General features: G+C 34.1%; 1 protein-coding gene across 1 annotated transcript in view; it reads left to right on the top strand.

Annotated features, from left to right (window-relative positions):
- The window catches only part of LOC148834972 (heparan-alpha-glucosaminide N-acetyltransferase), a 107,118-nt gene extending 96,700 nt beyond the window's left edge, over window positions 1–10,418 (top strand). Inside the window, exons 14-16 of the mRNA XM_088915786.1 lie at window positions 5,119–5,189; window positions 8,741–8,853; window positions 10,224–10,418. Of these exons, the coding sequence (XP_088771912.1) occupies window positions 5,119–5,189; window positions 8,741–8,853; window positions 10,224–10,405 (366 nt within the window). The 3' untranslated portion in view covers window positions 10,406–10,418. The remainder of the gene's footprint in view (window positions 1–5,118; window positions 5,190–8,740; window positions 8,854–10,223) is intronic.
- The last annotated feature ends 2,687 nt before the right edge of the window (window positions 10,419–13,105 follow it).

The following is a 13,105-nucleotide window of genomic DNA, read 5'->3' as shown; positions in this document are numbered from 1 at the left end:
TTATAGAAATGACCTTGTCAAAGCTGTCTGCATTTTGTTGTCATTTAAGAAAGGCAAAAATGTTGACTAAAAATATTACCAGCATTTCATATAAGCCATGTTATAATGAAATTGAAACTGTCTGCTGATATCTGTCAAAAGGATTGATATGATTGATTAATGTATTTCTGTCAGCCTTCATAATTTAAATGTTGAAAAGTAATTGATAAAGACAATCTTGTAAATAGTTTTCCGAAAAAACAAACCCAGACAGTGTCTGGGACATTTGGGTCAAACTGTTATCATGTTAAGACCTGAATTGCAAGCTGGATCATGTTCCTGTCTTTTGTGGCTGCAGTACTTCTGTAACTTAATAAACAGGATGCCGAGTTAATTAGAACTCAACGATCAAAGCACTGGGTGAGAGATGGAAATTGAGCAGTTGCCCCACATAGTAGCCAAGTCATCAAGTGAGTAGCCTCAAGGCTCAATTGAAAGTTGCATGCCTGATATTTCCAGCCCATTGACTCTGTCCTATACTTAAATTATTTTCATCTCATTGTGTCACAGCTAGAAATTTAACCCTTATTCTACAGTACAATTGCAAGAACAGAAGTGCAATAAATGAGCAGATGAATGCCACCTAGTATTCAAGGAATTAAGCTACTTTACATAGTATAATATGCATGATGTTGGCTATGCATGTACATTTACAGTATCTAAGATATTTTTTCTTCTTTTACTATTCTGGTTAGTGTAGGAAGGTAATTTGTCTTTCATGTCATAAATATAAACCTAAATTATTTTTTGATTGTTGATGTCACTGTAACTACAGTATGTAACATACCCATTCAACAAAAGGGTCGGATATGGTCTTTACAGTGTTTTCCATGCACCAGTAAACATCATTGTAATTCTGTGGATCAACAACAAAATGAGAGAGTACTCCTAATGGGTCATTCTCATGCATTCCTCATATTGTTTTTAGGAAGATTGGAACAATATATCAATACTAAACAATGACCTTTTTGTAGTGTAGAAGAATGTTTTAAACATTTAGACACAATACTTTCTGGCATTTCTGATATCACCACAGTAACATTGTGAGCAAAACTACCTTACTCACGCTACTTACATTTACAGTACAGTTGGGCACTATTTGTTCTGTTTTGCACGAGTGCCTTTCAGTTCTTTTTTTCACACTCTGTGCTTTCTGCAAGTTTTTACTACTAGTGTGAGTTCTACAGTATCATAAAGCACTTGGGCCTCTAGGATTTCAAGTATGGGTGTGTAAGTAATTAGGCCAGAAAGTAAAAACTTAATATTAGTGGAGCTGAAGCCATTATTTGATTGTATATTTAATTAAAATCTGGCCTTTCTTTTAGCAACATCCAAGAAATTGTATCATTCTCTTTTGCTTTGTGACTTGAAGGTGCCATTGCCACCTGTAAGCAGTTGCAAGTAGTTGTTTGATGCCATTTATACCTTCAGCTCCATCAGATAAATAAAGGAGATGGAAACTACTGTATGTGTGGTGAGAGATGGAAGACAGAGACAAAAGTAACACAATGTCCACATATTACAAAAATAAAAAAATGCACCTGAAGAACATACAAATGGCTTGAACTTTAAAAAAAGAACAATTTTAAACCTTCGAAAAATAAAAGATTAAGTCAAAATGAATGTACAAGAAGTCAAAAGATGCTTAACAAGGATACCCAGTCAAACCAGTAATTTGAGCATTCAAATACTTCTGTCTCTAAAAATGTCAACCTTGTCAAAGGGGAAGTAGAGACTGAAGGGGTTGTCTAAGAATTTAACAGCACTTAAGTGTTTTACATTTATGTTTTCAATCTGGGACCATTCACTCAGTAGCATGTGAAAATAAATTGGCTTTATTGGATCAGACTTCCTTGTTACAACATGATGACCACTAGCTGTTGTAACATAAAAAGTTACATCTGTTTAACCAGAAATTGGAAAGTGGCTGCTGCTTTTTTTTCTCCAAATGTGTGAAGATTTTAGTTTTAGCCTCTAGCACACAGGAAGCCAGATCTCTACAGCAGGAGATTGAAGAGGTTTGTATTTTGAGAGCTGTGAAACACTTCCCTGCCCAATGAGGTGAAAACTGCCTGCAGGGAACCTTTCATAGGCCTGTCACTGAGAGTTTCCAGCACTGTGTCACCAGAAGGTTAAAGGTGGCACAGTTAGCAGGTGGAAAAGAAGCAAAGAACTAAACAGACAGTATTTTGTGTTTTCTTAATATCTTGCTTCTCTAAAAAGGTGTCATTGCTTCTTTTCAGCAACACTGAGAAGGATCAAAAGTGGGAAGACGGATATAAGGAGAAATATGCCATGATATATTTTCACTTATCTCATCATACAGTATATGTATACTCATCACATCTTGTGCTGGGAGTTTACTGTTTTCTGAGCCAGAAATTGGAAATGGAATTCCAATTGCAATTGATTACATACTGATATGCCACATACTGTACAGAAAGCATTTTAATCCAGTGTTCTCTTAAGGTTTAAAGAGGCAAAGAGGTATTTCAGTCCACCTTACTTGTTTTCATGTATATATTATATTAAACTAATTATCTAAAAACATTTTATATGGCTCTGCAAAATAGCTTGGTGATTCAACCCCTATCATTGCAGTTGTATTGTTTTTGATGCATGGCCAAGTATTCCTTGGCCTCTTTTAAACCCCTTCTCCAAATTCCCACCACACCACTGCTCACAAAAAAGATAGTAGGTGACCTGTTTTCATAAGCACATACCAAACTTTTATTTAAGGTACACTTAAATGCTTTGTCTCAGTGTCTAATTATGGGTGCTTTGACAAATTCAAAATGCTCATTGTTGCCAACTCCTAGGTGTATTTATTTAATGGATCATTTCATGACTTTAATACTCTCTGAATAATTAACTCTTAAACAATTGATTGTTTAAGCTTTTCTATCTAAGGCTAATAATTACTGGATATGTAATAATATGTGAGAAACACACATTGCACAATACCAAAGGAGCACTACAATATGTGAAAAATGTTTTTTTGAGAAGAATAATCACATTTTTATTTTCCTATGAAAGTAAAACCAAACTGTTTCCTATTATTTTTGCATCCTAGAATTTATATATACATATACCTTTATTTATACTATATATAATAATATTGTAATAGTATTTATACTATTTAATAATAATAGTATTATAATAGGAATTGTAACTGATATATGTTCATATTGATAATATTTCTTTATAATCTTATGTTATGTAAGCCCTTGTGTGCAGAAGCAGACTATAGTACATAATATGTTCAGAGAAGAATGCAAAACAAAACATGAAAAATTTTCTTTTTGTAAACATGCAATTAAATAAACTTTCCCAATAAGCAGCTGTCTTTTCTGCATAGGATCCGTACCTCCCCATGAATAATTCAGTCTCAATAAATTAGGAGAACCTGTAGGGAAAAATGGTTAATTTGATTTTAAGGTAATTGTTTTAGTGTCGGCTGTGATGCCCCAGAGAGGTATGATTCCAGATTTTGTCGTTACTAGGTCTGGCTCAGTGAATCCAAATGAGAAATTATTAGAAGTTCAGCTATACAACATTTTTCTTGAAAACCTCAGCCCCCTGAGCATCACAATAAGCTTTACTGGTAAAAACTGATTCATATTGCAATATTGGCTAATTGCACTGCAAGGGCCAGGCTGTAGCAAAGTAGTCTAACAACGCATGTGTGAGAGCACAATGGGAGGTAATAGCACATTGACTTATTGGTATTTGAAAGTGAATTAATATGATTTTTCCAATTAGACATATACTGTAGTTCAGCAAGGCAGTTATCTTAATTTTGTTTCTAACCTCAAGTCAGTTTCAATGGAGCAATTTATGGTATTTGCTGTGCTCATTTCACTTACTGCACACAGCAAACTAATTGTTGGCAGTCTTGTGTAGAATAGACTAATATAAGAACAAAAAAGATTGTTCAATGTCTGCCAATTTATCTTTTGAATGCCTCATCCTTGTGTGTCCTAATGTAGGTACAGTACAGTAGACCAATAGTTATAGACAGCATCCTTACCACCTTAAAGGCAAATCTCTTCAAAATACAGAAACTAAGCAAGGCTGGACTTTGGATTTGCCATCCTTTGGATAAAATGTTAAACTATTGTCCTGCCTATTTGGCCATTAGACTTTCTTGGCACTGCACATAAGAGCAAACACTTGTAGTCATAAGAGCACAAGATCTTCTCTTATTTTAAAAATAATTGGTCAATCTTTCTTAGTTAAGAAACAACCTTATGAAAAGACAGCCTTGGGACATGTACAGTATGTGTTACAGTTGTGTATATGCAAAGTACATGTACCAGGTTCCTAAATGTTGTTGAATTCTCCTGCAACAGGAGGCCAGCCTTTTGGTGCAGCAGTGTTCACCACTGTTGGAGAGTGCTGCGTGCCAGAGGGTTCGGGAGTAATCATGGCAATCAACAGTCAACAACCATATACAGTACCGGCTGGGGACAAGCTGCCCATGGTCCATATATCATTGAACTTACAGTGATTTACCAAGAGGCAGAAATGCATGTTAGAGTGCCACTTTACAGAAATGGCTTCCCCAAACCTTTCAGAAGCTCCTCTTTCCTCAGATATGTAATTATAATAATAAACTCAGTGAATTTTATTAAACCCAACAAGAAAGGAGTTATACCACAAAACTGAAAAAATAAGATTACATCAACTGCTTCCTGAAGTTAAGCATTTTTCTGATGATTTTGTCCTATGTCTGGTGAAAATTAACTAAAACTAACTCTAAAGAAGGCAGATGTGACTTCTGTCCCACTCTCCTGAAGTATTTCCTCAATACTCTCATCACACTGAAGGCCAGTCTCAGTGACAATACAAAATGGCTGTTGTTTCATGGTGCATTATGTATTGAGGTGCTTTGCAAGATACCAGTGTATCTTTTGATTAACCAATCAATGGAGGCACTCAGTGATGATCAGAGATATCAATCTCATGCTCCTTCCATTTTTTATTTTGTTGTGTCTGTTTTTTAAGTCCCATATCCCATACGTTCCAGCTTTATTGTGCTGTATTGACCTGGATTCTCTGTTTTATTTCAACCCGCAGGGAATCTTTTCAGCCATCCTCTCTAAATGCACACGGGACGAAGGATTTATACCTGTCAATAAAAACCTCTGGTAAGTGCTTTCTGTCTTCCTTAATCCTGTCTCTTTTCCAAAAGAAAGGAAAGGTTTCCAAGAGGCACAAATCACTGACTGCTAAAACATGCATTCACCTACTTGTAATGACAGAAACTATCATAAATAATCACCAAGGCTGTCTGAAAGACTGTTATGGTACATTGCCCAGTAAAGGTAGTTTTATGTGTGTGCGCTTTTCACCATCTTTACATGGAGACAAAATTACTGTCAATATACACATTTCTCACTTAAGCACATTTAGGTTTGTCAATATGTTGTTTAGGAAGCAGACACACAAATAAATCTTTATTAGAATCAAACCTTAAAATCGGAACTTGGTGAAATCCGGGAATATACTGTATAGGTCTGATTTATTGCTGTCATTTCATTGTTGAGTTGGCAAAATAAACTTTATTTTGAATATATTTAACTAATACCAGACTAATTTGCAAGGCTTAAATCATTATAATGTCTTTAAAAAAACATATCATCAGATCTTAGAGAGGACTTTTCATATATGAATTTACATTTCTTTATGTAATAAATATTTTATATATTTCTATACTGTACACAGGGCTACACACGTTAATGTGATCCCCTTTTCACTAAAGTTGCTGTTTTATATGAGTAAAGTTAAAGCTTAACATTTCTTAGGTTACATACACAAATTCACTAGATTTTATTACAATTTTATAAAAGCATTGCACCGAGAAACTGACCAAATTATAATACTGGCATACAATGCATTACTGAATAAAATTGTAGTGCTTTCAGATTGAATTCTTAAAGTCTATGTTTGTCTAGTTGTCCACTGAAATTTTGAAATTCTATACCTGAAATAGCTATAGAAATATTACCTGTAAAATGGAAATGGAATGTTAGCATCCTAAACACATTGATTGGTAAAACAGTTTTAAGCTGTGACTGTATCATCAAGATTAATATACTGTATGAAGTGGTCTTTTGACTCAGGCTCTGAGGTTATGGGGTATCATACAGTTCGTGTCTAAATGTGAACCAATTATTAGAACAGAACCAATATTCTCAGGCACACATTTATGTAAATATTGTACACAGGCACTATGAAATAAAGTGTACATGAAAATGTCTTCTCTTGTCTTCTGTTAAACAGTGAACATAATATTGGATTTTAGCAGAGACACCAAAATAAGTATTATGATATAATTTTCTTAATGCTCGGTTGTTAATGCTCTCCCCATTTTCAGTGACCATTTTATTTTATGAGGGTTGGGCTAACCACAGCCTAACCTGTTAGGCTCCACGAGCAAGGCACAACCACACCCTGAATAGGACAGCATCCCATCACAGGCCCCACAATAGGGCCAGCATTCACTCACACACGAGGGACAATTTAGAGGCACCTACTAACCAGAACAACATGGCTTTTTACAATGGGAGGAAATAAGGAAACTTAAAGATAACTAAATCTGACATGAGTAGAATACGCAAACACCACACAGAAGGTGTCCCAGGTTAAATCGAACCCAGGACCCAAGAGCTGTGAGAGAGAGAGCTAAGCAATGATGCCATATTTAAGCCAATTTTTTTGTTCTGTAGAAAATGAAAATGCAACTCGTTTAAGATTGATCATATACTGTAAGCACTAGTACAATAATATCAGTCATAGTGAAAATCAGATGAAAAACAAACTTTCTCGATGTTAATAATGCAAATTGGTCATGTCTTTATGTCTAGCAACACTTGTGCCATCAGCAGGATCATGAAAGCATCCTCATTAGCTCACGTGCGCATGACTGGATCCCTTCAATATCCAGGCATGCGTTTTTCCATGGGTCATTTACTGTTTTCTAATCATGCTTGTACAATGGGAATAACAAAACACAGTCAATGTCCACACACCCCCACCCCTGCCTGCTCCAGGTTGCTTTTTTATGAGCAGTTCATCATGCGCTGGTTATTAAGCTCCTGAGCATAAATCATTGTCCAGAATTTCAAAAGTAATTAACTCCCTGCAGAGTCTGCTGCTCTCTGCCAAGTGGCATACTTCTCCCAAGTCTCCCTATTGACCGACCTAATTATGAAAAATTATGAACGAATCTCTCCTATTGTTAAACTTTATAGTTCTTTACAAACAGTATTGGAGCACATGACAGAGGTTTTATTCACGTTTACATTTTTGACTTTTTATTTATTATCATAACATTAATTTCTTTCCTTTCGCTTTTCTTTCATTCATTGAATCATTTTTCAAACAGTATGGAACAGTACAATATTGGAAATTATTTTTTAAAAATTTACATTTGGTACACATAATACATTTATAGATTTCTGCAGATGTGAAATTCTAACTCATATGGTGCTACCTTGACATGCTACAATGTCATTGGTTGTCCCATAAGAAAGTACTGAACATCCCACCAATGCCACCATGTTGACATTACCCCCACCATGCTTAACAGAAGAGGTGGTGCTCATTGGAATGGAACATGGGCAGTTCCTTTCTTTTACCACACTTTAATCTTTCCATCATTTTGGCAAAGGGATATTTTGGTCTAAGCTGCCCAGAATTCTCCTGGATCTTTGTACCATGGAGTTAATTCTGAGGCACGGTGAAACTAAGTAATGGCCTGGACACTCATGATGATGTAAATGATGGTGGCAGCAGAATGAATTCTGATGTTAATAGAAAATGTCTGCTTAAGTAGAAATAAATGTCTCAAAGTGCAGCAGGACAATTACCCAAACTTATGACCAATGCAAAACAAGGAGATCATGAGGAGAAAAAAGTTAGGACATTTTAGACTGGCTTCGTCAATTTCCAGATCTAAATCCAATTGAGCCTGTATTTTACATGCTGAAGCAGAATACAAAAAACGTCTGAGCACTTCAGGAATGAAGGAACCTAAAGTGGCTGCAGTAATGACTTGACAAAGCACCTCAAATGGTTACAAAAAGAGTTTAGTGGGCTACAAGGGTCACACTGTTATTGCTTCATATGGATACTGTATGTAACAAAATTCTGACTTTTATACCCTGGAGTTTCCTTAATGTGAAGGTTTCCCAATGCTTACGGTCTCTTGAAAACACTGGGTTTAACATAAAACATACTGTTTTGATTATGATGAAAACTTTTAAATGTTTGTCCATTTAACGTGCTATCAAAAAGTATTTGAGAAACAAGCATTCAGCTTACAAATATTCAAATACAGCACTCTAGATTCAAACATACTCAGTGCTCAAATATTTCATCTATCATGATCTGTTTCTTTATTCCTTTGCAAAAACTGAAAAAAAATATATTTTACTCATCATTAACATGAATATCAGTATTTTAAATACACATTTCTTGACTGTAAAGCAAAATGAACATCAATGTGGACCATGCTATATGTATCCTGCTCAGATAATGTTATGGCATTGTTAAATCTTCTTTTCTGAGTCATAAGCATGATAATGTATAAAATAATAAGGTAGTTGGAAGTAAACACTTAGAAGTAAGAAAGTAGGCAACACAAATCTTTAGAACATAGTTAAGTCCTGTAACCACTTTTTTTTTCTTCTTACAGGTCTTTTTCGTACATCACTTGCATGGGCTGTTTCTCTTTCATCCTATATGGATTGATGTACTATGTAATTGATGTCAAAAGCTGGTGGGGTGGTCAGCCTTTCATTTTCCCAGGTATGGTCGGAAAAAGAGGGTGTCTTGTTCTTTACTTGTTATAATCTAGTAAGATCTAGCTCTAAAGATTTAACAACAATGCTTAATTCAATTTTGATCAAATGAAAAATATTGATAGTGTGTAAAAATGTAATGGAATCAGGGCAGAATAGGACTAATCCATTTGTCCATTTAATGTGCTGTCAAAAAGTATTTGAGAAACAAGCATTCAGTTTCCAAATATTCAAATACAGCGCTCTAGATTCAAACAAACTCAGTGTTCAAATATTTCATATATGATTATCTGTTTCTTTATTCCTTTGAAAATATTCTACTTTGCCTTAAATATTCTCATGACAATATACTGTACTCTTGTATATTAAAATATATAGAGTATATCTTTTTGGAGTAATATAAATAAAAATGTATTAGGGCAATATCTTGTAGTTTAATTTAATAACTTTTCCATTCTGGAATCTAATCATAAATGAACTTTGAATTGATCTCAATTTATTCATGTGGCTGCAGCCCAGCTCTGATTGGGCTTATTTCCACAAGCAGCTGCACCTTATGTCATGCCACATTGAGCAGCAGTTTTGATTCATGAGCCCATGTACAGTAGTACTAGACATAAAATTCTGAAGTTCTCCTTCACAAAAGGACAGAGTTAAAGAGCAGTAGTAGGTGGAAATGCTACCTTTCCTGAAAATACACAGCTGTAAATGAATAGAAGACTTTCTATTTTATTTCTATCTAAATAATAATAAATTAAACATTCACAAACATGACTCTACAAAACCAAAATAACAGAACAGAACCAAAATTATATAATATACTTACAGATTTCTCAGAAGCTTCACTTAATTGTTTACATTTCTTTACAGTACTGTATTTGTAAATGTACATTATATCAGCTACTTTAAAATGACTAATCCAGAACTAGTCTATACAATATCGGTCAGTTATTTTTCCATCTGTCACAAGGTTCTGTTGTTTTAAATATATATCGATATCTTGTGAAAAATTAATGTTTTGTGAGTCAAGACTATTTACAAACAATGCAATGCTCAAAATGTTAAGTAGTACTTCTTAATTGCCTTATGTTTATTTAAGATTTTGAAATATGTTAATTATAGGAAATGGCGAACAAAACAGACCTTTAATGTTAGTTTTAAGAAGAAAGTTTTAGAAGTCTAAACAAAATAGTCCCAGTGACAATGGTATTTTAGCACCCTACTGTATATACTAAGAAATAAAAGGCTTTAAAGCAGTACTGTAAGTTCATGAAAACTACTAAACTTATTTTTTTCAAAATAGTATAGTAAAGGAATTATTGTGTTCTGTTTGTATGTTTTGATGAATGTATTGTTGTGATTCTACTGTCTCGGCAGGGATGAACTCCATCTTTGTGTATGTAGGCCATTCCCTTTTGGGCACCTACTTTCCCTTCAGCTGGGCTATGAAGTTTGAAGAGAATCATGGCGCCCAGCTTTTCCAAGATCTTGTGGGGACTGGTCTGTGGGTCTTCATTGCCTATTTTCTGTACAGACACAAGTTCTTTCTGAAAGTATGACTGACTTTGACACTGTGACATCATTGGAAACCAAATGACAATGGCTATGGCCTAGACAAGCAGAAAAACTAAGCAAGAACACAATCATTTGTATTTATAATAATTAAGTAAAATACTTTTGACTGAAAAGTTTAATTAATCTATTTAACTTTCTTAAATTTAAGGTCAAGAAAATGAATCAGAGAAAATTTAGTCAAAACTTTCCTGTTTTCTTCCATAAATCCACTGGTGAGTGATATGATCAGATGGCATTTGGCTTGTGTCTTATTCCTTCACTTTAATTCTACAGAAAAAATCAATACACGTTATGTAACTAACCCTAGAATAATGTATCTGAAGGGACCGCTTGCTTTATTAAAGCTGCCACTTCTCCTTAAAGATACAGTTGAGACTTCTCGCCATTAAACTAGTTATCTGGAAAAACTGTAACTAATCATGGTGCACACATATGCACCTGAAAATATTCTTATTCCACAACTTCCTAGTAGAACCTACTGTAGATATGTAAACACCAATACAGTAGTTTTATTAGATACGTGATACATTAGTATTTGTAGTTTTATGTTAAACATGCAAATATGGATAAATATAACATTTAAGTTAATTAATTTGACAAATCAATCTGACAAGAAAAGCTATGTGTATTCAACATACAGTAAGACATCTACTGTACAAAACATATTGGTTAATTCGTTTCCATGATTTAGTCATATATTTTTTAATGTTTTTGGAATGGAAAAGTATTGTATCTTATCAAGATGTTTACAGTACATAAGAATACTTTTAAAAAGTGTACATGCAGTATATAACTGTTTTATAAACCAGATTTAAAATGAGTTTGAAATTACGGAATTTTGCACAAAATATTGGTTTCAACTTTAGCTTTTCAGTGCTGTTGATTAAGACTCATTTGAATGTTACATAATACATCCCAGCCTCATTATTATTAGTTTTATATTATTATAAAGATAAAACTTGATATCAGGAGCTGTTCTGGATTTTATGTTTAAAATAATGTTTTATATAATACAAGTGAATGATGAGTACAATGTTTGGAAACTACAATGCTTGTCTGTATTTTTTTCCTGTATTCTAATGCTGTATTACTAAATTGATAACACCTGCAGACTGAAAGGTGTAATTTATGATTCTACATCTAAATCCAAGGGCTCTGAGCTTTCACTTGTGTGAACATTCAACACCCCCAATTCTTCACTTACAGTACATCAAATGAGTGATTGAGTTAATATTCTGAAATAGTATTTAAGAAATTAAAATAAATGGTTCCACTACTTAGATTTTCCATTGTTAAAGTGTTGTCTTAGGGTCTTCCTTTGAAGTAATACATAAATTGGAGTACCATCTGCTTTTGAGACCTCTATCAATCCCAGACCACTCATTGAGTTTTATTGGGTTCTGCTTACAAATTAGCATTATCTCCATGCCACACATGGGGTCTTCACAAACGAGCAAGGTTCAATATACCTGAATATAGGTTATCTTATATATAATTAAAATATATAATTAAATACTGACCATAGTACTGTACGTTAGACAACTAGAAGAATCTGTAAATTAATTTAAGGACCTGCAACCCCTGAAAATGCAATCATATCAATCGTTGGATGAAGTTTACATACAGTATAGCAGCTCCACTGGGTCTTTCATCTGGAAAAAAGATCTTATTATGGGAACCGAGCAAACGAGACAACCATAATTCACGAACAAAAAATCAGGTGATTAATAATGTCTTAAGAGGAATCACACCAATCTTTTCTTTACATAAAAATAATTTGATCTGTCAACAGCAAAAACAGAAAGAAAGTTTGCCTTACAATTCCATAAGATGCAAAAATGCATTGTGCACCAATGAGGGCAAGACTGGAGAGGGAAATACAGCAGCTTCAAAACTACTAACATCAGTTCAAATGCTCAGCTCCTCAGATCCAAAGCATCCCAGGTCCATTAAAGGATACCCACTGGTCTTCTATGAAAAAGACATGAAGTGAGAGTTCAAAAGGCTAGCAGCCCTCAATTCCTCTGCCTGGATCACTCTCTTTTTTCTGTCTAAAATGTATGGTTCTTGTGCCCTGTAGAGAGGCACGCAGACAGTGAAAGAGAAAAGATGGCCATCCTGATGGCACAAACAACAGCTGTTATAAGGATGCACTTTTATCAATAATCCAATTAATTAACTGCTATCTGTGTTCCTCACTGACCCTTAGAGGAGAAGCAACTTTTAAAATAAGAAAATATTTGTTATATTTGTTAAAATCAAAATTGCGCATACTAAAAATTATAAATGATAAATAAAACCAAATATAATTCCAAAAACTGTAAAACACCCCAACCCCATTACATATTTTGTATTAGGGCTCTTAACTTGCATCAATGCCAATCGAACTGTGGTGTATGCACCCTTAAAAGAGGCACCGTGTTCTCTAATGTTAAATTTAATATTTTGTCAAATTCTCCTGAAAGACACGAAGAACAGCTTTTAAATAATAATAATAGGAGTGTATAAACTTACATTTTAATATGTACAAAAAGTGGATGAATAAAAGTTCATTTTTGTAATGTTAATAAGGTTATTATAATAAAGCTATGTAAGTATGTTCATTGACTTGCAATATGTCTCATCATCTAGTCCTTGCTTTTGTTCTAAAACTAAAACAGATACTCTGTGCCTTTTATGGGTTA

Source organism: Atractosteus spatula, chromosome 5, assembly GCF_055471065.1.
Source record: "Atractosteus spatula isolate fAtrSpa1 chromosome 5, fAtrSpa1.hap1, whole genome shotgun sequence".
NCBI lineage: Eukaryota > Metazoa > Chordata > Actinopteri > Semionotiformes > Lepisosteidae > Atractosteus > Atractosteus spatula.
The sequence above is the reverse complement of the archived record's forward strand: the minus strand, read 5'-3'. Positions and strand labels throughout refer to the sequence as shown.